Below are 26,281 nucleotides of genomic sequence, written 5' to 3'. Positions count from 1 at the left end.
AGTGTCCTACGTGGAATCAGTGACAAAGGTTTGGTGAGAAGACAGGAGGGTTGATTGTTTCTTTAAAATTGTTAAACTTATTGTCAAGTTACATCTAAAACTCAGAGGCCGGTGGACGCATCATTGTGCTACGTGTGGGCAGCTGGTGATGAATGGGGACAGCAGAGGCTGAGGCTCGATTGAACGAACAGCAGTCCTCCGGGGCGATGATACAACGGTAGGACATCCGGATTTTGATCCAAGGACTCGCGGTTCGATCTCTAACTACGACGTATTTGTAAGAATTTTCTTTCAAATGGAGAACGCAATCAAAGGATGATTTATGCCTGGTGGTTTTCTTTCAAATGGGGAACGCAATCAAAGGATGATGGGAAATTTCCGATGGTCGAAAACTTCAAACTTTTTTTTTCGATTGAACGAACATCAGCTTTTGCCCAGAAAGAAATTTAGTTTAGAGATTGATTGCGTCTACAGAGGCTCGATTGTGATTGCAGCTCGGAATCTTGTTGTCAAATACCAAAGTACGAAAGAATAATATAATTTATTAAATAGAATTAAAATAGGAATGATAAATTTCCAATTCAAAATTAGGGCGATTCAAAGTGTCGGTGGTCAAATCTGCCACCGGTTCAATCGAACCGAGTTGAACTGTGAGCCCTTCGATTTTGGTTGGGTCTGGTCTGGTTCTCAAATATCACCGATCGATCGATTGATCGATGGGGGAGAGGAGGGAAGTGATGGCGGACAAGCCGAGCCGAGCTCTGGTGATCTACGGCGATGGTCACGCCAAGCTTGTCTCGCCGCTGCACTCCGATCTCCACTCCTTCGCCTCCTCCTGCGGCTTCCCCTCCCTCAGAGATCCTCCCGACGCCCAAGGTAACGCCGCGTCACTTCTTTTCTTGTCCGCCTCATGCAGCAGCGATCGACCCCCGTTGCTTCTTGATCCCCTACTCAAAGCTTTTGTTGTTCTTTGACGATGGTAAATATATGCGATTCGAGATAAGAGGGTTACCGACGATGGGATTCAGACAGGAGTATGAGTCTCCGCATGTGACCCATCTGTAGGAGAGGGCTTAGAGTTGAAAATGAACTGGGATCGATGTTCTGTTGCTTCCCTTTGTTGAAGATCGGTTTTCGCGGTTATTCTTGTCCATTTCAACTGTTCCTGGCGTTACATGGCCGATGCCATTAATATACGATTCTCGACTCTGCTTTACATGTACATCCTAATCTCAAAACTTGAACAAAGATTGTTTTGCGAATGAGTGACTTAAATCAGGTGCAATCTCCTCTGGCAGTTGGACTTTTTAGAACAATCGAGATGCTCGCCTGAAATGCATAAAGATAGTTCTCAGTTACACATTGGTAGGATGAAAAAACTGTATTCTAACCTCCATTCATTCCTTTTTTTCTTTGAAGGAAAGTTAAGTGAGTCTCCACGTTTTGGTGCATATGGAGCAGCAGCACATTATCTTTAGTCTAGGCCTCATTGTTTAACTCGGATAGTTAATAGTGCACTACAGGCCAGTTTTCTCTTTCTGGTAGCTGGCGGTTATGTGTGTGTGTGTGTATACTGAAATAAAGGTTCTTTATTTGCATAAACAGGAAAGAATTTGACGGATGGTTTTGTTTGTATCACTTTCTTCTATTTTTGTATATTGATTAGGAAATCGCTTGAAAAAAATATATTATAATGTTTACTTGTGCAAGTGATGCTCATCTAATTCTCACATCTTTAGTTTGGTTTTGATTCTAGGGCTATGAGGTGGATGTTTCCTGACAAGGTTAAGCCTACTTTCAAATGTTGATTTTCTGTGCTTATCTGGAAGTACCATATTGGAAGTTGTTTAGAAAAAATGTTGTCTTGTCTCATACTAGTTTTAGTTGGTAAGCAAGTTCAAAAACAAAAAGAATGACATTTTCAGTTCGTCTTGTTTCATCTGTTAAGTGAGTTCATAACCAAATGGCATTGTCCTTTAGTCCTGTCTCATCTGTTTATTGATTCCCCTAAGTCAATAAATGGATATGAAGATGCAACCTTTTTCTTATCGTGTGGCATTGCTTACATCCAAGGGGCCAATAAAGTTCTACTAAAAATGTGTGGAAGGATGCCATTCAGATTTAGAGCTGCAACATGGGTTAGCAAAGTAATAAAATGTCTCGCTCCATATGCTTTCTTACTGAAACCTTTCATCTACATTTCTCTTATCTGAGTTACACATTCGACACTTCAACTCTTAACACGTAGAGTTAGACATTGCATATAAGGGTGGCAATATGTATTATGTTTGTCATTCAGGTCAATAAAATTTATATGAGATAATATAAAAATAGTTATATATATTTATTTATTTTTAGAAAATAATTTTATAAGGTGTAAATTTAATAAACTTAGAGAATTAAGTTATATGACATAAATTTTTTTAATGTTTTTAAAATAAATTTCCTATATAAAGGGTCAATTTCTGTCACTCATTTATATATTCGGGTTGTGTCATATCACTTTAATTTGGTCTTGTTTAATATTTCTAGCTCTAATTGCATGATTAATGACTTTTGAACTATTAGGAAATGAAATGTTGGACACCTAGAGCCATATCTCTGCATTGGGTGCTCAGTCTCAAAACATGGACTATAGGAATGATCTAAAATCTGACCCTTGTTTCTCTTAGAAAATTGATTCTTTCATTGGCATTAAGGTTCATGGACATGCAATACACTCAGGGGCGGATCCAGGATTTCATATTTGGGGGGGCCATATAATGAAAACGATATACTCATTTGAACAAAAGAATTGCCCAAAGATATATATCAAGGACCTAAGTACAAACTTACATATTCGGCTGAAACTCACCCGATTTACTTCTTCTCTTTGACTCTTCCGGTCTGCCCTTCACGCCATTGCCGCCGCCGATTGACCCTGTTACCGGCACTGCCCAATCCACCCTTCATTCACCGGCGTCCTCAGCCACCTTGCAGATCGCCGGCAATCCAAGCTGAAGTTGTTGCCGCCGCGCCCGACGAAGACACGAAGAAGACGGAGGCGCGATCAGGACCCAACGAAGGCAGACTCGCGATTTCTAGGTTTCCTTATCGGCTTATCGGGTTGGTTTAGGATCCAATAGATCAACAACCCATTAACCCTAAAACCTATTAACCAGTAACCCTAAGGGTTTAATCTAAACACATTAAAGGTTCAACTTGGACTGGGGGGGCCATGGCCCCCCCGGGCCCCTTAATACATCCGCCCCTGAATACACTAGAGATTAGCAGCTAGTCATAATGCAACTGGTACTTCTAGTTTTTGGTTGAGTTATAGTTTGTCATCTTTACAGAGTACGAGAGGATTGAGACACCTATGTGTATGACGTTATCTTTTTTTATGCAAAATGCCTTGTTTGAAAAAAGTATACTGTCATCTTCGATCATTCCTATTTTTCTGGTTAAATTGTTTTTTTTTCTTTGTGTCTTGAAATTTTGTTTCTTAACTTCACTTCTATTGTATATGATTCTCAGAAACAGAAAATGATAGAAGAATTAGAGAGATAGCACAGTTATTGGATGCATATGACTATAATGTGGCAATGGTGAGACTTTATTGGTGATTTTTGTTGTAGAAAACATTTTATCTTCGTTTAATTGAAATACAGGCAGCTTTCCATGTATTCATGTTCACATAAAACAAGGCCTAACTTAGAGACCAGAACAAATGAAAAAAAGAAAATATAACACAAAGCACCTTTATATAGACTTTTTACTAGTTTTATTTTGTCTTTTCAGGAGGGATATCATGCAGAACTAAATATCAACAGGGATAACAAAGATTTGTCAGTTCCAGCAATCTCACAAAGGTTCAACATTTTTGTCTACTGACACAATTATTATCATACCCTAATACAACTTGTGATGGGTACACTAGAATATTACAACAATTTTCATTCACATAAATATGTAGACACATAATATTAATATCTAAAGATATGACACTTAGGAAGTCTTTGCAAACTCTAAAATAAGTGATTACAAGTATTACATAAGAGAAAGCTAAAACAAGAAAATAATTGCTTGCGTCTCAGATGAACTTGCTCTCCTTTGCAGCTAGCTTACTAGGCCACTCACTAGATTTGAAATTTTTTTATCAAAGCAATTGGCATCAACACAATGTAGAAGTAGGAATTCTCTAAGTCAAGGTGAAAACAATAATATAATAAATGTATCAATTAAGAAAAAGCATGGAGGGGTAAGAATAAAGCAATTATTGTATATCTTTGAGTAACTCCCTTTGAGCAATATACACACCTATCACACTGTACTTCACTGTTGTCCTCATTGGGACAATGAACCACGTCCTTTAAGTCTTTAATGGAACCACCACATAACCCATTGTATGGGCATACCTACATCACGGAGCTAAGTATGTTTGTATGCTAACACAAGAATGCAATAATTATTATTAAGAATATATGTATAAAGAATGAGAAAAGCAGAATGATGCTCTAGTACTCAATATAAATGTTCTACAACACTTAATTGATTTGATCACGGATCAAATTCTTGGTTCATATCTCTCTATGACAATTGACGCAGAATTCAATCAAGGTTATAATTGGTTTGACTAGAATTAAACAGAATTAGATAAGAACCTAAGTAGTATCTAGCTTAGTTGATCCGGAATTTTATGCAAATTTGAGTTATGATTTCTTGATTAAAAAAACCTTATGTTTAATGAAACAAAAATCTATTAAGATCAAAACCTATGTAGCAAATTGTAATCAGAATTACATTCAGGTTAAATGAAATTAATTCTTTAGTTCTACATAACTCCTTGAATTGTTCAGATAGGAAACCAAATTTAGATTGTAACTAAAACCTAAATAATTAGTTACCGGAACTAATTTATAATATTATAATCATTTTTTTTTTTTTTGAAGAAGCAGTAGCATGTAGTGAATCTGAATTCGCCAATGCAGGCAGCATGAAGAGAGCAGATAAGGTAAGCATACAATGGACTGGTTGGAGTTGATATTGCCCAGTCCAACACTTACAAAAGACCAAAATCACATGGGGCCAAAACAGCAAGTCTGTGTTGTGAGGTTGCATGCACACAGAAAGGATTTCAACAAAAATGAGCAGATAAGGTCGCATTCAGACGATAGGATTTGAACATAGATTAGAATAGCACATAGCATACAGACTTATCTGTTGAGCTTCCTTAAAATTTCCAGCAAGACAGCCTACCACCATTTGACACCTGAAGAAAAGATGATCAACAAGTTCAAGGTGCTAGTTGGTCATAACTGCAGATCATTTACTCAAATGTCTTATGAAGCAGAAGTGGCATACAGTTCAGAAATTTGATGACATAAAGACAGTACCATATTGCCATTATAATTATGCTAACTAGTTAATATGACTGCAACTATGTTAACTAGTTAATCCTACTTCATTAGTCATAATTATTTTCACAAATTAGTCTGAATTAATTGGCAGCAGTTCTCTGGAATTAAACAGAATAACTCAAGATTAATCAATTAATCTGGACTATCTAATTTCTCGTTTGATTCTAGTGAAATCAATTAACCTTAATTAAATTCTGTGTCATGAAGAGATTTAACTATCATAGAACATTTCTATTAATCAATAGAGCACAATCCACCCTTTATTTTTACCCATACATATTTTCTTAATAATTGTTATTACTCTTATATTGTCATACCTGAACACTCGTTTAGTGCCACGATGCGAGCAGTTAGAACCCTTCATACTATATGTCAATTTTTGGTCCACTCAAGTTGTCAACTGTGGCATCAATAAGTTTTGTAATCTCAACGAGGAAAATGGCCGATTGTGGTAGGTGTGTATATTGCTCCAAATGAGCATCATGTCGTAAGTTTACATTCTATGATCTAATATTTGTGTTAATGCATATGGTGCTTTGCACTTACTCCTTTATGCTTATTCTTAATTTGCCTTTATTTATTTGTCCTCTTACATTTACTTTATAACTGTTCTGACCTTGACTTGAGGGGAGCCCACTCAACCTTGATGTTGACCCAAGTTGATTTAATATTCTTTTTAAATTTTAATGAGCAGCTTAGTGAGCGGGTTGAAAGAAGAGCAAGTTTGTTGGAGAGGTTATTGTGCTCTTCTTTTATCTTAGTTTTATGTCATAAATGTGGCAATGACTTATTTTTGTACTTTTACTTTCTTTGTGCTATGTTTTAAATATTATTATCATCTTTAACTATGCTCAACACCCTTGATGTCTACATATTTTATGTGGATGGCAATTGTAGTATTATCCTAAAGAACACACTATTATAAGGCGTTTTGGGTGTGTCTATTATAAAATTTCTTACTACTTACTCTTATAATAATTCTTTAATGTGAAAAAAGACTGTCTTTATGATTATTCAGGTTTATGGGTCTCAGAGCTGCCATGTTTACTAATTGCCCCATTGTCCGGTCTTTATGCTTCAAATCTTGGATTTAGTGTTTCGCAATTTTCTGACTTGATTAAGAGGATTCATGCTAGTGTTGATCCCAAAGGAAATTTTGATAGCAATGCTATTGTGTTGGAATTGCTGAAGCTTCTAGGATTTTTAGATTGAGAAGTTCTTGACAAATATGATTTTGATTTGGTGTTTTTGCACATCACACCAGATCATAAATTAAATAATGAGAAAATGGAAGGTCATCAGCACCGATATTAATCTTTTCAACAAACTAGTAGGTGGAGTAGTGAATGTTGCTCATCCTGGATCACTCTACACCATGAAAGGCGGAATTCATTTGCAGAAACAAATTCTGATCTATTGTTAAACATATTGCCTGACATCAGGTTTAAGTTAATTTTGTGATCTTTGCTTAAATATGGTTAGGAAGTTGCTTATCAACTATCAGTAACTTGCAGGCATCACCATCCAATGTTGATTGCCCAGTGGCAGGAGGATGTAACTTGCCGGGATTTGGCCTTGAGATTCTGTTTTGATGATTTCAGGGAGGTAAAAAAAATGCTTTGATAAGGAACAATGTTTTGTATCAGCTAATTTGAGTTCATTGCAATTTGTTTATTTATTGATACTCCCAATTTTTTGATATTATCTAGGGCTAAGTTTGATTCTATTGAAAACAATGTTTTCTTATATACCTGCCTTTTATTTTTTTTAGTTTTAGAATTAAAAGGAGATTCTTAGAAATAGTTTTAGATAATAATTTTAAAAAAATAGTATAGTAACTATAATCTTTTATTTTTTAGTTTTGGAATATACTAAATAGCTTGTATAGTGAAAAAATCATCGTCCCACTTGTATTCAAATAAGTTATTGTTTTATCAAGATTTCCTAGATTAATATCTTGAATTTTTTTGTCTTTTCCTTGTCATTAATGGGGTGCCTCTCTTTGTTTTTTTTTAACAAAAGGCCACCTTTTTTTACTTTATTTTCTTATTTTGAGCAAACATACATAGTTTTAATCAAAATATTTAATACAAATTGCTGAATGTTGTACGAGGTAAAAAATTGATATTTGATTTTAATTGGGAGTTCAGATTAAAGTTTGATGATTTTAAAGAGAAACTGTTGAATGTTGTAGGAGGCCACCTTTCCAGTGATTTTGTGCAGGAGGACAAATGCGAGTGATATGCAAACTTTTGATAAATTTGAAATTAATTTTGATCTTCTGCTGAAAATTAAAATGATTTTTAAATTTATTGTTGCTTAAAATAATTTATTTAAAAAAGGAGGAACGTCTGTTTGATATTTAGAAATAGGGATGCCGATTAGACACTAGTTTGCATTTATTAGTTTCAAACATGAATGCAGGACTAATTTCAGGTAATTAACCAAAATGGATTTCTTTGTGCTTAGACAATTCAGTCTGAACGGCCTCTTTGGACAATTTAGTTTGTTGAATATTTCATCTTTCTGCAAACACATCAACTTACTGAATTACACTGTATCCTTTGATTGGCTATTTATCTTAACTGATCTGCAACTTGACATTTGCTTTCATTCTTGTCGTCCAGCGAGGAGGTAAGCTCGCACTACTTGCTGATCGATTTATCTATGTGGTGGCATTTAAGCTTTGGAAAGCACCTAAATATGGAGCTTGATTTTAACATACTTTTGGTTCAGTACTGGCTTCTTAATGAGAGGTGTCGCAGTACTGGCTTGATTTTAACTATACCACTGAGGCATCATGTTGCCTAGTCCACTGTCCTCTATCAGATCTATGGAGCTTGTGTCTTATGGTCTCCATGAACTACATGTCTGGTTATATTCCGTATGGCAAGACGAAAAACAAAAGAGTTTTCTCTAGTTTGTTCTAATAAACTCATGAGTCAATGATAACCAAATTAAGTCTCCTGCTTTACCGACTTAAGATTGCTAGCAGAAGATAACCCGTGATGTTTCTTAAATTATCTTCCAGCACAATTTGAGCTTACTGCAATGGTAATAACACTCGTTTCAGTGAATTTATGGGCCTTATGTCAACATTTCTTCTCTTGTAGTGAAATCTGCATGAACTAGTGTATTCTTGCATTGTTGGGAGATTGGATCAAAGATTTGATTCAGGAGCTATATAACCCAAAGAACTTATCCCCACAGGAGTATTTGTTATTATTATTGTTGTTATTGAAATCTTACAGGTGCAAGGTGCAGAGATGGTGCGAGTATTTGTCATTGATTATTTTTTATATGAGACAGAAAGTTCACTTTGCCTAGAGTTTATCAAAAGTATTTCTTTCACTTTCTCACAACTCAGATTCCAGCAGAAGCTTCACTTTGCCTAGAGTTTATCAAAAGTATTTCTTTTACTTTCTCACAACTCAAAGATTCCAGCAGAAGCTTCACTTTGCCTAGAGTTTATCAAAAGTATTTCTTCACTTTCTCACAGTTCAAAGATTCCAGCAGAAGATTGAATTATTTTTTAGTGTATCACCAGCAGGAGAGCTAGATAAATATATAAATAAAATAAAGTACATAGGTAGATGAAAAGATGCATTTGATCTGTACTTTAGACAAAATCTATCTCCTCCATGCACAAGTAAGTGCTTTCGTATTCTGTGGACAGCCTGATTACCAAAATGACAAAACAACCACCACTTTTTTCTCTCTTATTCGCACTTAAGGATAGCCACACTATAAAAATGTTTCAGTCATTCCATTCCATTCCATTCCACTTTCTGCTTATTCATTGGGATTCTTTACTACTCTCGTGCAAGAGATGAAGGTCAGTTTAGCTTCTTTTTTTTTCTGAATGAATTCAATATCATATAGAGATTTGTGCTTGATGAAATTGTGTCTACATCTCAAAGAAGTCAATTTTTCTTCCATGTTCTAATTATTTGAGCTTCATTTGCAGAAAATTGTACTTAAATTGGAGCTAAATGATGTCAAGGATAAGCAGAAGGCCATGAAGGCTGTCTCCATCCTTCAAGGTACCTCACCTCCCTCTTTTTTCCTCCTCTCTTTTCCACCATGTTGTGTCTTTGATCAATTTCTATGAACTATATCGCATTTTTCTACACAGGGATTGATTCAATCAGAATTGATATGAATGTGAAAATAATGACAGTGATCGGATCGGTTGACCCCGTGAGCGTCGTCACCAAACTGAGAAAATTTTGGTCCACAAACATAGTCTCAATTGGACCTGCCAAGGAGGAGAAGAAGGAAGAGCCAAAGAGAAAGAGGAGGCCAAGAAGAGGAGACTAAGAAGGAGGTGCCCAAGGAGGAGCCCCTTGAGTCACAAATGGCACCAGAGTTTGTGGATAATCCTCCCGTGAACTACAATCCTTACACAACCACATATTATTACTATGTGCCCAGTGCTCAGGACAATCCAAACTCCTGCAACGGCATGTGATCAACAGCAGCAAGAGAAGATGACCACTCTGTATTACTTTGGTGGTATGAAGCAGGGCCATTGCAACAGAGAATTGTGCCGGAGGACATCTAAAGGCAGAGAGAGATTGTGGTAATGATAGGAGCATAAGTGAGGTTGTAAATATGGTGTAGTCTCAATGCTGAAACTTTTCAGCAGAAATGGACTTCGAGTTGGTGTTTGGAATACTAAAGATTTAAGTGTATTGTTGACTGAATTGTAAAACTTAAACTAATGAGTTATCTGGCGAAATTAAATAGTGTTGTTACTTGTAATTTAATAGAGATCTGAGGTCGCAATCAATCTGTTCAATTTGCAATCTCACATCATGTTTTCTTGGACGAAGGAATAAGCAGATAATATGGAAAACGAGCATACGTGGGACTGTCTATCCTTTTGAAAGCTAGTGAAGTGGCTTTCACTGAGGATGAGGAGGACGATAGGAACCCTGATAAGGAGGCATGTTATCCTCAGCTACTCCTCGATGAAGCCAGACTGAAATCGACTGTTCTTGACCCAGCATTTGACTTGCCTGCAAAAGTACAAGAGTGTCCTACGTGGAATCAGTGACAGTTTTGGTGAGAAGACAGGAGGGTTGATTGTTTATTCGAAATTATTAAACTTTTTGTCTGCTGGTGATGAAATGGGGAAAGCAAAGGCTGAGGCTCACAGCAGCTTTTCACCAGAAAGAAATTTAGTTTAGAGGCTCGATTGAACAGCAGCTTTTCCCAGAGATTGTGATTGCAGCTCGGAATCTTGTTGTCAAATACCAAACTACGAAAAATGTACGAAAGAATTTTGGAAAAGATAAAAAAGAACGCTCCGTGTCATATTTTAATTTTTTATTAAAAAGATATCTCATCATTATTCTATTATCATTATTTATCTAAATGTATACACCGATTCGATTTTATTATCTCTCATTTAATTTTCATCTTATAACAATTATAATTTCATAATTACTATAACATATGATTCAATTTACTGATATAATAATTAATATTTCTTATTTAATTTTTATATTATAATAATTATAATTTTATAATTAATTTATTGATATAATAATTAAAAAATCATAACTGTTATAACTATTATAATTGTATCAGTTATAAAATCGTAATCACTATAACTATTATAGTTGTAACTGTTATAATTTCATAACTATTATAATTATTTTATTCTAATATATTAGAAAATATTTGTATAATTTTATAAAAAAATAATGGGATGAAATATTTTTTTGATAAAAAATTAAAATAAAACGCTCTTTATAATTTGAAAAATAAAGGGATGGTTTTTTTATTTTTGCCAAAAAGATCTTTCTTTCATCAGAGTCCCAACACATCTCTTTGTTTTTGTTTTCAAATCCAACTCCGAAGCCTTCGTTATTCTTTTTATTAGAACGAATAAAAAGTCAAATGTCTTTTGTTTACGCATTAAGATCCAACTAATGAACCTCCAGAAACCAAATATTTACACATCAATTTTTCTAACAAATTCAAGAAATTGCTGAACTACATCCAGATGCACAATTTTATTATAAGAATCAAATCCGGTATCACACGCTCGATTATGATTTCACAATCGGCTTGTGATGATTAATAATCAGCAAACAAATATGGCGTATTAGCATCCTCTTTCAAACCCAATAAATGATCGATTTGTCAGCAGCATCAAAATTGGCAACTGACTTCTTAGACTAAAACAAATTGTTTATATATTACAAAGGAAGTAAGACCTAGAACAACTATTAGTTATTCTGCCTTGTTGACCATCGCCACACTTTCAACTCGCCTGTTCCATCTCCAGTGAAAAATAAGCCACCAGGTCCGACTTGTATCGCTCTCATCTCTTCTTTTGAAAATATCTTACCCCGCTCACCAAACCTAAAATGGGCAGGTAAGGTTAAATTTGCAGTAGGTATCAATAAATTATACTTCAGCTTTAATGTCATAATGTTGTGTACTTACGAAGGCAGGTCGTAAACCCGAATGCTATTATCGTTACACGAACATAATATAACAGGTTTTCCTTCCGCGTCAAGCATGCCACATAAAGCAAGTACACCCTGAGAGATAGTGGAATTGTTAGCACAGGAAGCTCCTGTAAATATTGAACTCCTACTGATGAGAAAGTATCTGAGAGTATATCATAACATATAAAGGAGTGCCATCATCCAATAAGAGTGGTTAGGATGAGGATGAAGATGAAACACATCATAAATTGACGCATTCAATGCAGTAAAGAAATTCCATCTCTACTTGTAAAATTGGGTTATGCAAAAAATTGCTAGCTTACAACATAACTAGGCCTGATCTTTCTATTCTTTGAGATGCCTAAGTGACAAGATCATTTCCTTTATGTGTATCCATCATCTTCTCTCTTCATAGACATCCACATGAAAGCCATGTTTGCCGCGAAATCAGAGGTAGTTCCAAACAGTTCGTAAATGGGAAAAGGTTTGCTTTTTCTAATTGAAGTTAATTTATGTTACACAAAAGGAAATTATCATTCTAATTGCTGTTAATTTATGTTCCAGACTAAGAAGCTATCTTTCTAATTGATGTTAATTTATGTTACAGATTAAGTTATGTCAAATTTTTATCATGTTACTTTATGCTACAGAATAGGTTGTCATTCTAATTGACGTTACTTTATGTTAGAGAATAAGTAGTTGCCTTTCTAGTTGATGTTAATTTATGTTAGAGAATAAGTACTTGCCTTTCTAGTTGATGTTAATTTATGTTATGGCGTAAGTAGTTATGTCAAATTGTTGTCATGTTAATTTGTGTTACTGAATAATAAGTTATCATGTTACCTTCACATCATTCTTTTTTGTATCTCAACTCAATACATGTCCTTTGCCAATCAGCATTTGAGAAGGAACAAGGATTATATAACCTTTCATGAATCCAGATTTACACTGATTGGAAGCAACCCATCATCAATTTTTCCTTTCATTATTCAATAATGATTCAGTTTAACTAAGATCACTTGAAATTTTCAGGACACTAATTCTCCTGTTAACTTATAAACTTCCTTCGCAGTAATGAGCAGTTAAGAAAAATTCATTTAGGCAATACTATAAAAAAAATGTAATTTAACAACTAAACATCATTCAGTTAACACAACAAACGTAAGGCATTTGCTAATCGTCAATTGCATGAATAATTTATTATGACTTGCTATCCACGAACTCAATCTCCTATTACTTATTCAGCATGAGCACAGTGCATTTTCCAACATAAATATCTTTACATTTAAGAAAGCATTATTTTGAAAGAAGATAAAATAAGCAACAATCAGAATGGTTAACATTGCTTTTATTATATATTAAATGTGGCATTTTCATATCACATAATTAACAGTGATTTAAAAGAATTCGTGAATAATAGTACATGAAAAAAGCAAACAAATTAGCTTTATGTCCACACATTCAATCATAATAGAACAGGTAGAAGATATCAGTGAAAGTTAAAAAAAAAGACAAGCAAATTCATAATAAAGCATGTAAGCAATTATTTAATGCAAATTCAAATTTAACCAAAGTTTACTAATGCACAGGTGGTTACATGTTCCTCCTCGTGAGTGTATGTTAGTTCCAGACTCCCACTTTCTGTTGCAACCCAAACCTGCACACAACAGTATGCAATCAAGAACAAGATCAGGTGTTCTAATCTAAGAATATAGGAATGAGATAAAAGAAATAAAATGATCACAAAAATAAATTAAAGAAAATAACCTTGATTGTATTGTCCAAAGAAGAAGATAATAAAAATTGATCCCAACAAAGCACTGACATAACAACAGATGTGTGATCAGTGAGGGTCTGAAGGCATTGGAAAGTTGCTAGGTCCCACACCTGAAGAAATAGGAGATGCTGCTATTCAGAATACTTATTTACCTCATGGAGAAAATTAATCACAAAACAATCATGTTCAAAAAAGAAGACAGTGATTTGAAATTATGAAGGATAACATCGATTTTTTGAGTATGCAATGTATTAAAGAATTTCAACTTCGATAATTTGAAGGTGAATTTGGAGAAAGGAGATTCTGCTTATTGTTTTCCAAATTTAAAAAAGTTATGAGTCTAGTTGGGGTAAAATACTGTTGTAGTTTGTGTGCATCTATTCATAGGCATGTTCAAAAATATATCAGATACTGTATTTTTATTTTCAAGGTCTCAAACTCTTATACTGCATATAACAAAAGGTGTTCCAATTTTATACGTGTGAGAACCTTGCAACGCTTACTTAGGTGCAGGATTTGGGCCTACAATTTAATATAACTTTATTTGGCGAAGCTTATCATTAGAAAACAAACCTAGATTGTCCTAATCTGATAATCAAAGTACAAATGCTACATAAAAATAATCATTCAAGAGTCCATACTTTTATTGAATTATCCATAGAACCAGAGTAAAGCTTCATGGCCCCTGCAACTAGAGAAACTACTGCAAGTCGATGACCAGAAAGGGAAGCAGCAGGTTCAAAGACATTCCCAGCAGCACTGAACTTCCACACCAATATACGTGCATCCTGCACAAAGTTAAGGCATATTTGAAGCCATATTCAGAACTTACATCATGTCACATAGATATCATGAACAACATAAACTAGAAAATAGAAGTGTAACTAATGATGTCAACAAGAAAAGAAGCACCTGTGTTCCAGCAAACAGCATACCATTGCCAACAGTTAAAGCGTAAACTTGTCCAATAGGACCATCAAGGCTTTGATCTGTCACCGTTTGTGTGTTCCATGCCTGAACCAACATGCAAACAAATCCATTATTCCAGCATTGCCCTATATCAAGTGACTGCGATGTATCCTAAAAGCTCTAACCTTGACAGCATTTGGAACCCCGATAAATAACCAAGGACCTTCACTGATCATACATCCAACCTCACTTCCCATGTTGATGACCCCAACGCACTTCCATAAACATGCAAGAGTCAGGCACTGCGATTCCATTTCCAATGCGACAAAAGGAGCATCAATACCTGACCAGTTTGAGTATCCCAGACTCGAACAGACTCATCCTTACTGCAAGAGTAGAGCTTATCAGACCCTGAGGGCAGAGCGATACCAGTCACTACCTATCAGAATATTCAGACGATCAGCCACTGGAAACAAGAAAAGCAAAACAAAACAAAAGGACCACCTTTTGATGCCCCTGGAGTTGGGTCAAGAGGGAGAAACTGTCGCTCATGAACCACGAATGCAGGAACCGGCACCTCTCCCCGTAACTACAATTCCCAGCGAGGAAGTAATTGCAGACCTTGTCGGGAGCCCTGCCACCCGCTCGGCCCTTGCCCCACTTGGAGGGCTGTGCACCCCCGGAGGCAGGATTTCTAGACACGTGCCCTTGCTGGTGCCCCCGCTTTGCAGGGCCGTCGGTGGGCATGTGCTGCGGCAGCTCGCTATGGAGAAAGGGGCACGGGTGGCGGTTGCAACGCCCCGCCCGCCAGTTGAAGCATACCTTGTTGGCTCTGTCGGGAACCTGTGACGGCCCCGCGCGGTGGTAGGTCCTCCTGTTCCCGTACCGATCAGCCGATTCGAAATCCATACAGCGACCCAACACAAAACCCTAGATATCAACGAGATCCGGCAAGACGCTGCGAATAGGATCAGGGCCAATCCGGGAAGGGCCTGAATCGGCAAGAAGAACCAGATGGCACAGCCACAGACGATGATCCTAACGAGGGATTGTGAGATTCCCCGCAGAACCCTAGATTGAAGAAGAAAACAAAAAAGAGGAATAAGAACACGAGATTAGAGAGATACATCAAAGAAAAAGAAGGATGAATCGATCGAAGCTCACCGATCACCCTGTTCTTCCTCTTTGACTGGGCTCGCTCGCCGGAAGAGGTTGAGCAGCCACCGGCCCAGCGCAGAGATAATAGGAAAATAATAATAATAATAAATAAATAAATAAATTTATTAAAAATTTCAAAAGAAAATAACAAATATTAAAATTAAATAAAATTAATGTATTAATGTTATAAATCCAGCGGAAAACATATCCAACGAGAAAAAATTTCGGCATTTTACTTAACCGCCAAAATAAATTTTGATATTATTCTACTCGACTTTCGTAATATCCAAACCACGTATTCTTTTTTATAAATCTATTAGTCAATTTTATCTAAAATTAATATATTTAAAAAATTTTGAAATGTCATTTCAAAATTAATATTACTCAAAACCTCTTCAAAATATTTATATTTTTAAATTTGAATTTAATAATGTAAACAAAAAGTAATGAATTAAATTGATAACACATATCTCTAAATTTTTACCTTATCAATTTAAAAATTCACTACTACTCAATTTATATTATTGAAGAGCATAAATATATTAAAAAGATTTTTTAAAATATATTAATCTTAATTTAAAATAATTTTAAAAAAAATTATATGAAACTGACTAATTAACCTACCTCATTTAAAAATTTAATATTTTTTAAATAAAAAAATATTATAAAATCCATTAGTACTATTAATTAGTGATTATTATTATTCTATCTATCCTTATAACAAACTTTGTGATAAATTTTAACTGAACCTTTTACGACATTTAAAAATTAACTGTTAGATATCAAGACATAAATACATTAAAGATACATTGATTTCAAACATACATTGATTTGATTTAAAATGATTAAAATTCGATAAAATTACACCATTCAAAAATTTAAAATTTCATATATTTTTTAAAATTAAAAAAATTTAAAAACCCCATTAATGATATTGATTAATAAATATCATTATCATAAACTTTATAATAAATTTTATCAAACTCTTACAAATTTAAAAATTCACTAATTTTAATTTAAATTATCGAATTTAAATTCAAAAATATAAAATACACCAAGGATGTTTTCAAAAGTATATTAATTTTTTCAATTCAAAATTTTTTACATCCATCATGATTTGAATATTATGAAAGTCGGATAGGCAAGTTCAAAAAAAATACCTAACCAACTTTACTATTTCACCTTTCACACGAGAATTTGCCTCAAAACTAAGGGAACTTAGTAACACACTAGACCAATCTTCAAACTATCTCGCACAATGCAATGCTGTAGCTCGAGCTGTTGCAAAAGAGTATGCTTGCTCATCTAGTGTGTGCTCGATCTCCAAGTCCTTCATTCTGATGGGGCATGATCTTTGATAACAGATGCCAATTTTGAGGCTTCCTCTTCATTTTTTAACCTGATGAGGTATGTACGGGCGACGACGACGTCCTTCGAATCAGCTGCTGCTCCAGGCCCACTGGCACTGCCCTGAGTAAACATAACATCGAATGCTTAGCCATAATATGGCTCGATATGTATGCAATTAAGCCTTTATTCTACTAAATCATTTGCTGTGCAGTAGTTATATGGAATTGCTCAACTATTCATCAGCAGAAGATTTTAAATGATTATCCAGCCAAGTTGGTACTTTAACAAACTATAATTTGTTTGAATATCATTTGAGGATTAGCATTTGTTTATGGCAAGAAAAAGCAGAAAGCTCCGGGTGGGCAGCTAAGGTTAAATTTCATGAGTTTACCGTCGTATGAAATACTGAAGCAATGGTGCTCTTTTGAATGTTCATCTTTATTCCAGAATATATCGATGCATTGAGTAGAATTTTCCCCACCTGCAATGGGAAAAAGAGGAAAGCGAAATCTAAGCTCTATAAAGAAAGAGTCATCTGTTCAATTGAACAAAAAATGTAAAAGCTCACAATGACTGACTACATGTTCCATATGAAACCTATAACGATATATCAATTATCAAATTCAATTCCATTTGTGCTCATTTCTGATGACAAATTGAATTATCATCTTTCTTGCAAAAGCTGACCCATTAATGCACTACTAGAAAGAAGATTATCAAAATTAAACTCCATTGAAAAAGCATTAAAAATTGGAATGGCATACATCATTTCGGATTATAATGGTTGGCTTGGAGTCTTTTGTAGCTTTCTTTTCGCCTTCTTTGTTCTTAATTGAAAGATGACCAACACCCATATCTTTCCATCCTTTGTCATCAGGATTATCTGGCTGGAATTTTTCATAAAAAGAAAAAGATAGTCAGGAATTGAATATGGAAGTAAAAACATATTATTGAGCATACCCCTAAAAATCAGAAACAAGATTAGATGAAAATCAGAGTTTCATCTCCATGCTAGCCCCATCCACAAACCTCCCACCATTCCAATGAGGCTTATGGTTAATGAAGGCAGACTTACACTTTACCTTAGCATACAGGAGCAAGGCTTTTTTGTTAGCACCAAAGTCACAATGCAGCAACCCTATCTAATTTTGTATACTTAGTTTATCAGCACATGAATTTGGTGCATGGCAAGGTTTAGAATAAATACTTTTTTGAAACATCTATTAGCATGTCTGACAGGCCATTTTAGCTTATAGCAATTACCACATCAATAATTATGAAGATCTCAAGTTTCAGGTATAGACACGAGCGATAAGAAGCTGAAATGTAAATTTGTAATATCAGGTCCAATGATTTTCATAATAATATCACCATGTTTTCAAATAGTGACCAGAAACTAAATGGAATAGATATTATCAGAGAATTTTGAACCAGAAAATGTCTGTTTGACCTGCAAAGTAGGAGCAAATCGGAAACCCAATGGTTTGTGGGACAAAAATATATTACAAGTATCTTGATATAAATTTAATAAGCCAAAGCAAGATAATACAATTATTACTTTGGAAGAATAGTTGATATAGTTGCAATTAAGAGTTCAAGTTATTTGTGATATTATTCAACTAAGAGAGATTATAGAAGATATTCAATAGAATAACAGTCATCAGATGAAGACTTAGACTGTGAGAATCTTCAGAAATGACTGCATACCGTTGGACTAGAAGAAAAAGTTTTAGGTTAATTATTAAATCTAGCTATACTTGATGGTGTAATGATTTCAAAATCTAACTCTCATATTTGCATTCATCACATATCAATTGCTAACTAGGTTCCTGTCGAACTTCTATATATGAGAATCCTAACTAATCTTAATTAAAGACAATCCAGGTCTCATATTAGCATAATTTAAAATAAGTTTTCCCCTTCTCATCTTTTACCTTGGGAAAAGATTATCATTTCTTTATTTTTAATTTGATTTAGTTCTAGTGAGAAGACAATTGAGTGGGTTTATTTAAACAGTAGTTCAAATGACTATGTAACTGGTGTTAGATGGAACCACGAGTCCACAACAAGGGATAGATATTGACTATTATAATAATATAGAATTATTGTGAATAAAAATGTAGGATGGACTTGAGAAAATCCTGAAAGAATAGGATAGAATCATTTACTTAAGTTTTATAGGTCAAGATTCCAGCAATGGGAAATAGTTATATAATGTATACTCATCATAACTACAAATATCTATCACCAAAAAATGATATAACAATAAGTATCTAAATGGTTAGGGTGTTCGAATGATATGGCATTGCAAAGAGCGCAATTTATCCCCATTTCATGGTACATAACAAAACCTTTTTTTAGTCATCATGACAATGAGCTGTAAGATTTCTTAAAGCAAATTTGACCATCAGACAATATTATACAAGTTAATGGACCTTAGTCATTACTCAAAAAAGGATGTGAATTTACTTTTATTGATGCTTAGATGTTTTTAACAAAATTGCTGGAAATCATCAGATAAACCATACTCACAAATAGTCAAATTGTTTAGCTCACCATTCTATAAGTGGCGATTTTCAATCCCTCTCCATTAATTTTGCTCCTTTTGTTCTGGTAGAACATGGAATAGGAAATATAGGAAAACAGCCATAGCCTAAAGGTTTGCAGAGGCAAATCATGTTGAAAGGTAATGCAATAATACAGATATTTCTATTTTCTGATAATTCAGTGATGGCAATCAGACAAACTATACAAACCAAACGAAACACAAGTATGTTCTAAATAGTAGCTGAGGCGGCCGCCTAAGCGGCGCCTAGGCGGGAAGCGGCCATCAACCGCACCGTCTTTGTCAAAGGCGGTGCTTTAAGCGATCAAAGTCAACTTAGGTTAAAGGGGGCTTTAGGTGATTTCAAAACAACACACCTCTTTCCTCCTGGAACCGCCACCACCGTTGCTGTCATCGCTACTGCAGATTAGCTTTTATATATTTCGGATTAAAATATCAAGCCGCAAGATATAGTCATTTTGCCCAGCACGGCACAAGCGAGGCATCGACACACCATGACGGGTCCCAACTCATCATTGGGCCCTGCGACGAGTCCGGGCGCGTCACGGGAGCCCAAACACATCGCCCAAGCCCGCGACAGGCCCGAACGCATCGTCCGAGCCCAGCGACTGGCTCGGAAGCGTCGTCCAAGCCCAACGACTGGCCCAAAAGTGTCGCCTGAATCCAGCAACTGACCCAGACTGCATCGCCCGCTCAACAACGTGTCCAAACACGGCACGACGTGTCCAAAGTCGAAACAGTTAGATTTTTCTTTTTAACTTAGGGTTTAATTAACTTTATATTAATAATTATAATCAACACCTAACTATGATTGGGATAATTTAAATAGACTTAATTAAAGTCTAATAAATTTATCCTATTAATTATATATATATATATATTATATATTTAAAATATTATTTTTTTTTATTTTAAATATTTAGATTAAATTTTTTTACTTTTAGTTAATATATTGTATTGTATTGTATGAAGTTTATTTATGCATAAACATTATAAAGAATGATGCCTATTTATAATATTATGTATAAAAAATAGTTTAAAAAATTCAACCGCCTAGACGGTGATCAATGACCATCTCACCACCACCTACCACCATTTATAACAGCAACAATAAGCATTATTCTCAAAAAATTGAGATGACTGTAATTGTAGCATTCCATCAAGAGGCAAAACAGCTTGAGTAACAAAAAAAAAGTTGCTTCACAAATGGATACCTTCACATACAACTTGCATTTGACTTCATGGACAACAATTATTCCTTTCTCTTCAGATCTCTCCAAAGATGGGCTACTTGGCTTCTCCAATTCATCTTCTGCTGTTCACAGAAAAAGAAAAATAATAAATATAAATATAAACTTGTACATGCTGCACACAGCCACATACTAGTTCTTAGGCCTCACAGTCTCACACTTTAATTGTTACAACAGAAATCTTGGCAAATGCTAGATCAATCAACTTACACTTAATTAGCAATTGCAAAGGAGATTTTGTTGGTATTCTACAATCACAAGGTAGCAGCCTAGCAGAACGGACTTGAATATTGAAGACTATGATGTAGTCACATAAGTTCCTAATCCTAGTGATAACAAACCCATGCTAGCTACGATCCCTACTGACCATGGGTAATTTTGTGGCAAAATATAGCAATATAATCCTAAGTGTTATTAGAACCATTAAAAACTAGAGAGCTTCCCATCCTACCTTCATCTGCATCACCTGAAACTTCAGCTTTTGTAGCATTCTCACTTTGCACTCCTAACGAAACAAGGAAAAGAAAAGGATAAGCAAACTATTTAGAGTAACTTCAGTAAAGTATTTTCTAGTTGCAACTATCACGAGAAAGTAAATTATTTCTGTGAATAATGCACCTAAACATAGCCCTGACTTCTAATGATTTCCTCTGTTACACTTGTTTTGGTCAATCATTTTCATTATGATGAATTCATGAATAATTATGATGTTTTATAAATATCAGAAACTATTCTACCAATTTCGGCTACTTGAGTAATAATATCCTAGAACAAGTTAACAGAATCAACCATTTACCAGAGAAAACTGGTTTTTGACTGAAAGAGAAAAGGCCAGTGCCCTGCAAGCTAGGATTTTGAAAACTTGAAAAGGTAGGCGGTGTCACAGGCTTTGCAAGCCCATTGGCAGCTTGCAATGGAAATGTTGTCGTCTTATTTTCTGATAGATTGGGCAAGGTGCTCTTCTGGTTGCTGCTAGAACCTGTGAATTCGTAGAGAATGTGTGATTGGATAGCTTGATTATGACAAACCCTTTTACAGCCATAACCAACAAAAAACCAACCAGAAAAACTTGGCGTTTGGGCGAAAGAAAATGAACCAGAACTCTGAGTGGGATTCTGCAAACAGGAGAAGCTAGTTATGGGAGTTATGAATTGCTGCTTTGAGAACGCTTTACTCGTCTCTGATTGTATCATCTCTGTATGACTATAGTCAGATGTGATTACCATGTTCTTATGATCAGTTGTTGATCTTACAATTGGAAAATTTCTCTCCCCTGCAGATTTTGCCCTAAGCCAATCCACAACATCTTTGAATTCCTTCTGCAAAGGAGTACAGAAGTTAAAAGTTCTTCCTTCAGAGTCAATTTCACAAAATAAACAATGCAGCACGCATTGCAGCATTGTTCAGCATGCTATCAAATATCAACAATGAGATTGTTTGACCTAAGAGCTCATCCCATTTCCAAACTACGAGCAAACTACGTTTAAGAAGAAGATTTTATATACAAGTACCAAGGTCCAGAGCACATTTTATACCTAATCTTGGGTTAGAAACATACTTAAATTCCAACATTTTCATAAGGTTCAATCACTTGTCACACAAAAGATAGATCACTTATCACTGAAAAAAGGAAACCAACAATCTTCGAAAACTATGAATATTCTTAAACAACAAGGATATTTACAGTTAGCATAGAATACACATAGCAATGCGCCTTCCAAAAATAACTGAACTTCAAGGTGCTGCAACTAGAAATGAAACTGATGAATGACTAGCAAGATAAATATGATATATGTGTATTTAAAGATAGATTGGCCAACATCAAGCATCAAAAACTGCCAAGTATTATTGAATGAGCCTACACTAACAGATCTAAAACAATTCATGTTCAATGTCTATAGGCCCTACAGGATCAGCATATGCATTGTAATTCATTAATGAAATTATTAACCCACCTGACAAGACAATAGTTATCGTAGCGGCCTCATCATATCAATAGGCTTCATCCAGATCATCTAATTCAGAAACCTACCAGTTAATATCTGTGTCCCAAAGAAGTGTCAATTGGTAACTTGGTGAGATTGAGATTCGTGATGAACCTCAGCATTGCATATGGCATGCAACTTCAACATTCTTATACAATTTGCATTAGAATACTGGAGCTTTTTAGGTATTACTGTTGCTCTTAGCAACAAATAGTGACTTGATTTCATATTGAGCATAGTATCCCTTTGCATGTTTTTCTCTCAAGTGATAGTAAGTCAGAAGCATGAGGTAAAACAGCAAGAAATAATAATGAAATAACAAAAGACTCCTGATTCTCCAATATGATTATCAGTCAGATAAACAAGAATGTAAATACAATCTCCCATGATAGCCTCAAAAGATTAATCTGTTAAACCAGTATTATATGAGCCTTAAGCAAACACACAACATGGAAAAATGCTGTTAACAAACAAGCACACAAGTGCCACCAAAGGCTTTGCATGATGTTAATGATAAAGAAAACCTTTGTGGCTCAAAAACATAGCATCATAAAACAAAAAGAAGTCATAAAAGATACAAGTGCCAAGGAGAATTTGGTTAATTCCAATGCAGGATTAAAATAAACTGACAATTGCTCATCACCTTTAGCATGTATTAAGCAAAACAACAGCAAGAAATATTCAGGGGAGAACTAACATCTTACAACAAACTAAAGATCAATATCCAACTAAAAAGATGTACAAATTACAGAGAACTCAAAAGTAAGCAGATCTTTGACCTACCTTTATATGAGATGCATGAGAGAGATAGTCATTAACACCATCTTCCCAAAGTTCATCTGGATGCTTTTCTAATTGTGACTGCACCCAGCTGTTTAAGTACTCATACAAAATCAATTAGACTCAAAAGGAAAACTACCAAAATAAAACAAGCAAGAGAGAAGAAAGATGAACAACCTAAAAAACTAAGGTAAGATCATAATGAGTTAAAGAAGCAAGAAGATCAACTGAGAATGAAGGATCAAGTTTCTCTCTATCTAGAAATCACATCTTTGACGAGAGTAGCCAAACAAATAAATGTTCAGGGGCTTCAGAACGAGTACATTTAGGTGTCACTAGGTATAACCACAAAAGCATTATAACTACAATGTTGTTAGGCATGATCTATCAGTCAGAAAGTTTTAACTAATTGAATATACCATACATTATCACTTTGGTTTCGATTAACAAAAGGTACAATATCAAAAAAAGGTAGAAAACTGGAACTTCTAATAATATGCCATTTGAAAGCCCTAATATACCAAAGTAAGGCAAACCAAAAACATTATTCTTTGTGCACAATGATTCAAAAATCATGGACAAAAGAAATACATCAATGAATTTTATAATCAAAGCTACACATGCTTTAAGTGCGACTAAGTGAATTAAAATGAAGACAAAAGAAAACAACCTTGCAAATTGGGAATTAAGAGCCCTCACTTGCTGTCGAGCTGATTCCGCACGATGTGGATCTAATGGTGGACCCACCATCAAATGCTGATGGGAAGACTCCACCCTGTCAACATGAAAAGAGGGTCCATCCATTACTCTTTTGCTCTCTAGCTGCATCATTTTCAAAATGGGTAAACCATTACACAGGCCTGAACAATGCAAATTAGCATAACAGATACAATATTCTCCACATTCTTCTGTGTTACTCTCGTTGCACATGCAACTCATCATAAATCTCACAGACACAGGATCATTAGAAATATTTGTCTCAGCAGAATATCTAATGGAATTGCAAGGCTCAATTTATCTAGTAAGACAGAAGAGAATACTTGAAGAAAAAATATATAGCATTGATTGAATAGCAAAAGCAATGAAATGGAGACCTCTGGTAGCCGATAGGCCAATAACATGGTCTAATAAGTCAGATAAAATAAATTTGCAAGAAATAATAAAATTGCATTTCAAATCATGCAAAAATAGAATAAAATTAAAACTTAGATCACAAATCATTTTATTTTATTAGATTGAATTTCTCTTTGAAATTCTCTATTTTTTGCATTGCAATTTCTTGTGGCAAAGAAAACATGGTAGTATAGTTGCCTGTTGGCAGAAATATTTGCTTAATGGATTGTTGAATGCTATCACAATCTGCATAGTTTAACAAGGAAACTAAATGTAACATGCAACTCATCCAAGACATGCAGTCTTCAAAGCTTCTCATGACTAAAATATTTGCTTTAGTAAAATATTTGGCAGCGAAAATATCATAGAACAATAAATTTCATCGTTTCCAATTCAATGTGAAAGGTTGTAAAATCCAAAAACCATAAAGGCAAACACAAATCGCATTTTGGTTACACGAGATACTCAAGGTTCTAACTTAATACGGCCTTCAAAAAATCCAAAGCCAACCTGGCTTGCTCAATTTATCTCTGAACGGGCATCTTACAATTCCGCTTAGGATTCAGATGAAGTCCCAAATAGTTCTCATCAAGTTTTGCAGGAGTTCTTCTCGTGGAAAGTCCATGCAACAGAAGATGGCATCCGATGAGAAAATAGTCTAAGCTAAATTTGGTGAACTTACAATTTTTCTTCTTCCTCTAATCCTTCATCCTATCCCACTCTAATCCTTACCTCTGCATCACTCTCTCTCCTATTTGAAATCTACTATTTCCTTAGCAAAATTGTTCGGCTTTTGCCCTAGGCGCGGCTTCATCCCATGAGTCAGTTTTACTCCGAGACCCACTGCGGGGAACCCTAACCGAGCAACCCGCTATAACTTCAACAGATCACCATAAGCCAAATTTTGCAGTCCCCATTGAGGAAAACATAATGAAACAGTAGTTGAACAGCAAGCTCGAATTCAGGAAGCCACGATGATGGAAAGGAAAATAGACGTACAACAGCATCGGCACCGTAATCGGAAGCAAAGGCGGCGCGTTTGGCTCCTCTCTCCATTGCGAACGGAGAGAACGACACGGGATCCCGTAGGATTCAAAATTAATCACGCCGGCGACGGCTCTGGAACAAAACCGGAAGCGGCGGCCGCCGACAGAATGCGTGGCTTCCGACGATTCGAAGAGAGAGAGAGAGAGAGAGAGAGAGAGAGAGACAGTTACTCGAGTAGAAAGTGGGTCCTGTCGGGTTTATTAGAAAAGGAGCCGACCCGATTGGAAAAAAAAAGAGTTCATTTTAAAAAATTCTATTATTGAATATTTTATTTATTATGTATAAATTTAAATAGAATATTAGAATATCTCCTCATTGTAGAAGTTTATTTTTTATAGTTATCAAATTATAAAATAATTTTAATTTTTAAAAAAAAAAAAAGCCAACTCTTTAACCATAAACTATTTTATAAATTGCTTGAGTTCATTCTATATTAACTTTCAAATTGATCAGATAATTTTACATAAAAGAAACACCTCCAAA

The 26,281-nt window shown here is 35.0% G+C and overlaps 2 protein-coding genes and 1 pseudogene across 4 annotated transcripts; 1 reads left to right on the top strand and 2 right to left on the bottom strand.

The window, feature by feature from the left end:
- The first annotated feature begins 713 nt into the window (after positions 1-713).
- LOC141811889 (uncharacterized) lies at positions 714-9,602 on the top strand (annotated as a pseudogene).
- A 1,810-nt stretch (positions 9,603-11,412) lies between these two features.
- Positions 11,413-15,777, bottom strand: LOC141848628 (zinc finger CCCH domain-containing protein 17-like). The gene is made up of 10 exons (XM_074736675.1): positions 15,714-15,777; positions 15,054-15,620; positions 14,893-14,988; positions 14,735-14,824; positions 14,553-14,654; positions 14,282-14,428; positions 13,631-13,750; positions 13,461-13,520; positions 11,859-11,956; positions 11,413-11,774 (listed from the first exon to the last, which is right to left on the bottom strand). The coding sequence occupies exons 2-10, from the start codon at positions 15,456-15,458 to the stop codon at positions 11,639-11,641; spliced, it is 1,254 nt and encodes a 417-aa protein (XP_074592776.1). The 5' UTR covers positions 15,459-15,620; positions 15,714-15,777; the 3' UTR covers positions 11,413-11,638.
- Positions 15,778-16,892: 1,115 nt separating this feature from the next.
- Positions 16,893-25,896, bottom strand: LOC141811838 (uncharacterized). 3 transcript variants are annotated; one of them, XM_074699899.1, is made up of 11 exons: positions 25,751-25,896; positions 24,309-24,460; positions 23,642-23,729; positions 22,097-22,192; positions 21,934-21,988; positions 21,670-21,852; positions 21,325-21,378; positions 20,838-20,938; positions 17,822-17,944; positions 17,449-17,538; positions 16,893-17,177 (listed from the first exon to the last, which is right to left on the bottom strand). In XM_074699899.1, the coding sequence occupies exons 1-11, from the start codon at positions 25,805-25,807 to the stop codon at positions 17,040-17,042; spliced, it is 1,137 nt and encodes a 378-aa protein (XP_074556000.1). In that variant the 5' UTR covers positions 25,808-25,896; the 3' UTR covers positions 16,893-17,039. The 3 variants fall into 3 exon arrangements, with proteins under 3 accessions (XP_074556000.1, XP_074555998.1, XP_074555999.1); XM_074699897.1 differs by having other exon boundaries at positions 21,934-22,192; XM_074699898.1 differs by having other exon boundaries at positions 20,838-20,935; positions 21,934-22,192.
- Positions 25,897-26,281: the final 385 nt, after the last annotated feature.

The sequence above is a fragment of the Curcuma longa genome, chromosome 17 (assembly GCF_044706935.1).
Source record: "Curcuma longa cultivar G26 ecotype Majalengka, Jawa Barat chromosome 17, ITB_CL_G26_1.1, whole genome shotgun sequence".
Taxonomy (NCBI): Eukaryota; Viridiplantae; Streptophyta; class Magnoliopsida; order Zingiberales; family Zingiberaceae; genus Curcuma; species Curcuma longa.
The sequence above is the reverse complement of the archived record's forward strand: the minus strand, read 5'-3'. Positions and strand labels throughout refer to the sequence as shown.

Coding starts and splice junctions, on each gene's coding strand:
- LOC141848628 (XM_074736675.1), bottom strand. CDS start 15,458: ATGGATTTCGAATCGGCTGATCGGTACGGGAACAGGAGGACCTACCAC. Junction 14,989..15,053: donor AACTCCAGGGGCATCAAAAG/GTGGTCCTTTTG, acceptor ATATTCTGATAG/GTAGTGACTGGTATCGCTCT. Junction 13,751..14,281: donor CTATGGATAATTCAATAAAA/GTATGGACTCTT, acceptor CTATTTCTTCAG/GTGTGGGACCTAGCAACTTT.
- LOC141811838 (XM_074699897.1), bottom strand. CDS start 25,807: ATGGAGAGAGGAGCCAAACGCGCCGCCTTTGCTTCCGATTACGGTGCC. Junction 22,193..23,641: donor CTCATGCATCTCATATAAAG/GTAGGTCAAAGA, acceptor ACTCCTTTGCAG/AAGGAATTCAAAGATGTTGT. Junction 17,945..20,837: donor AATGCAAGTTGTATGTGAAG/GTATCCATTTGT, acceptor GAAAAATTCCAG/CCAGATAATCCTGATGACAA.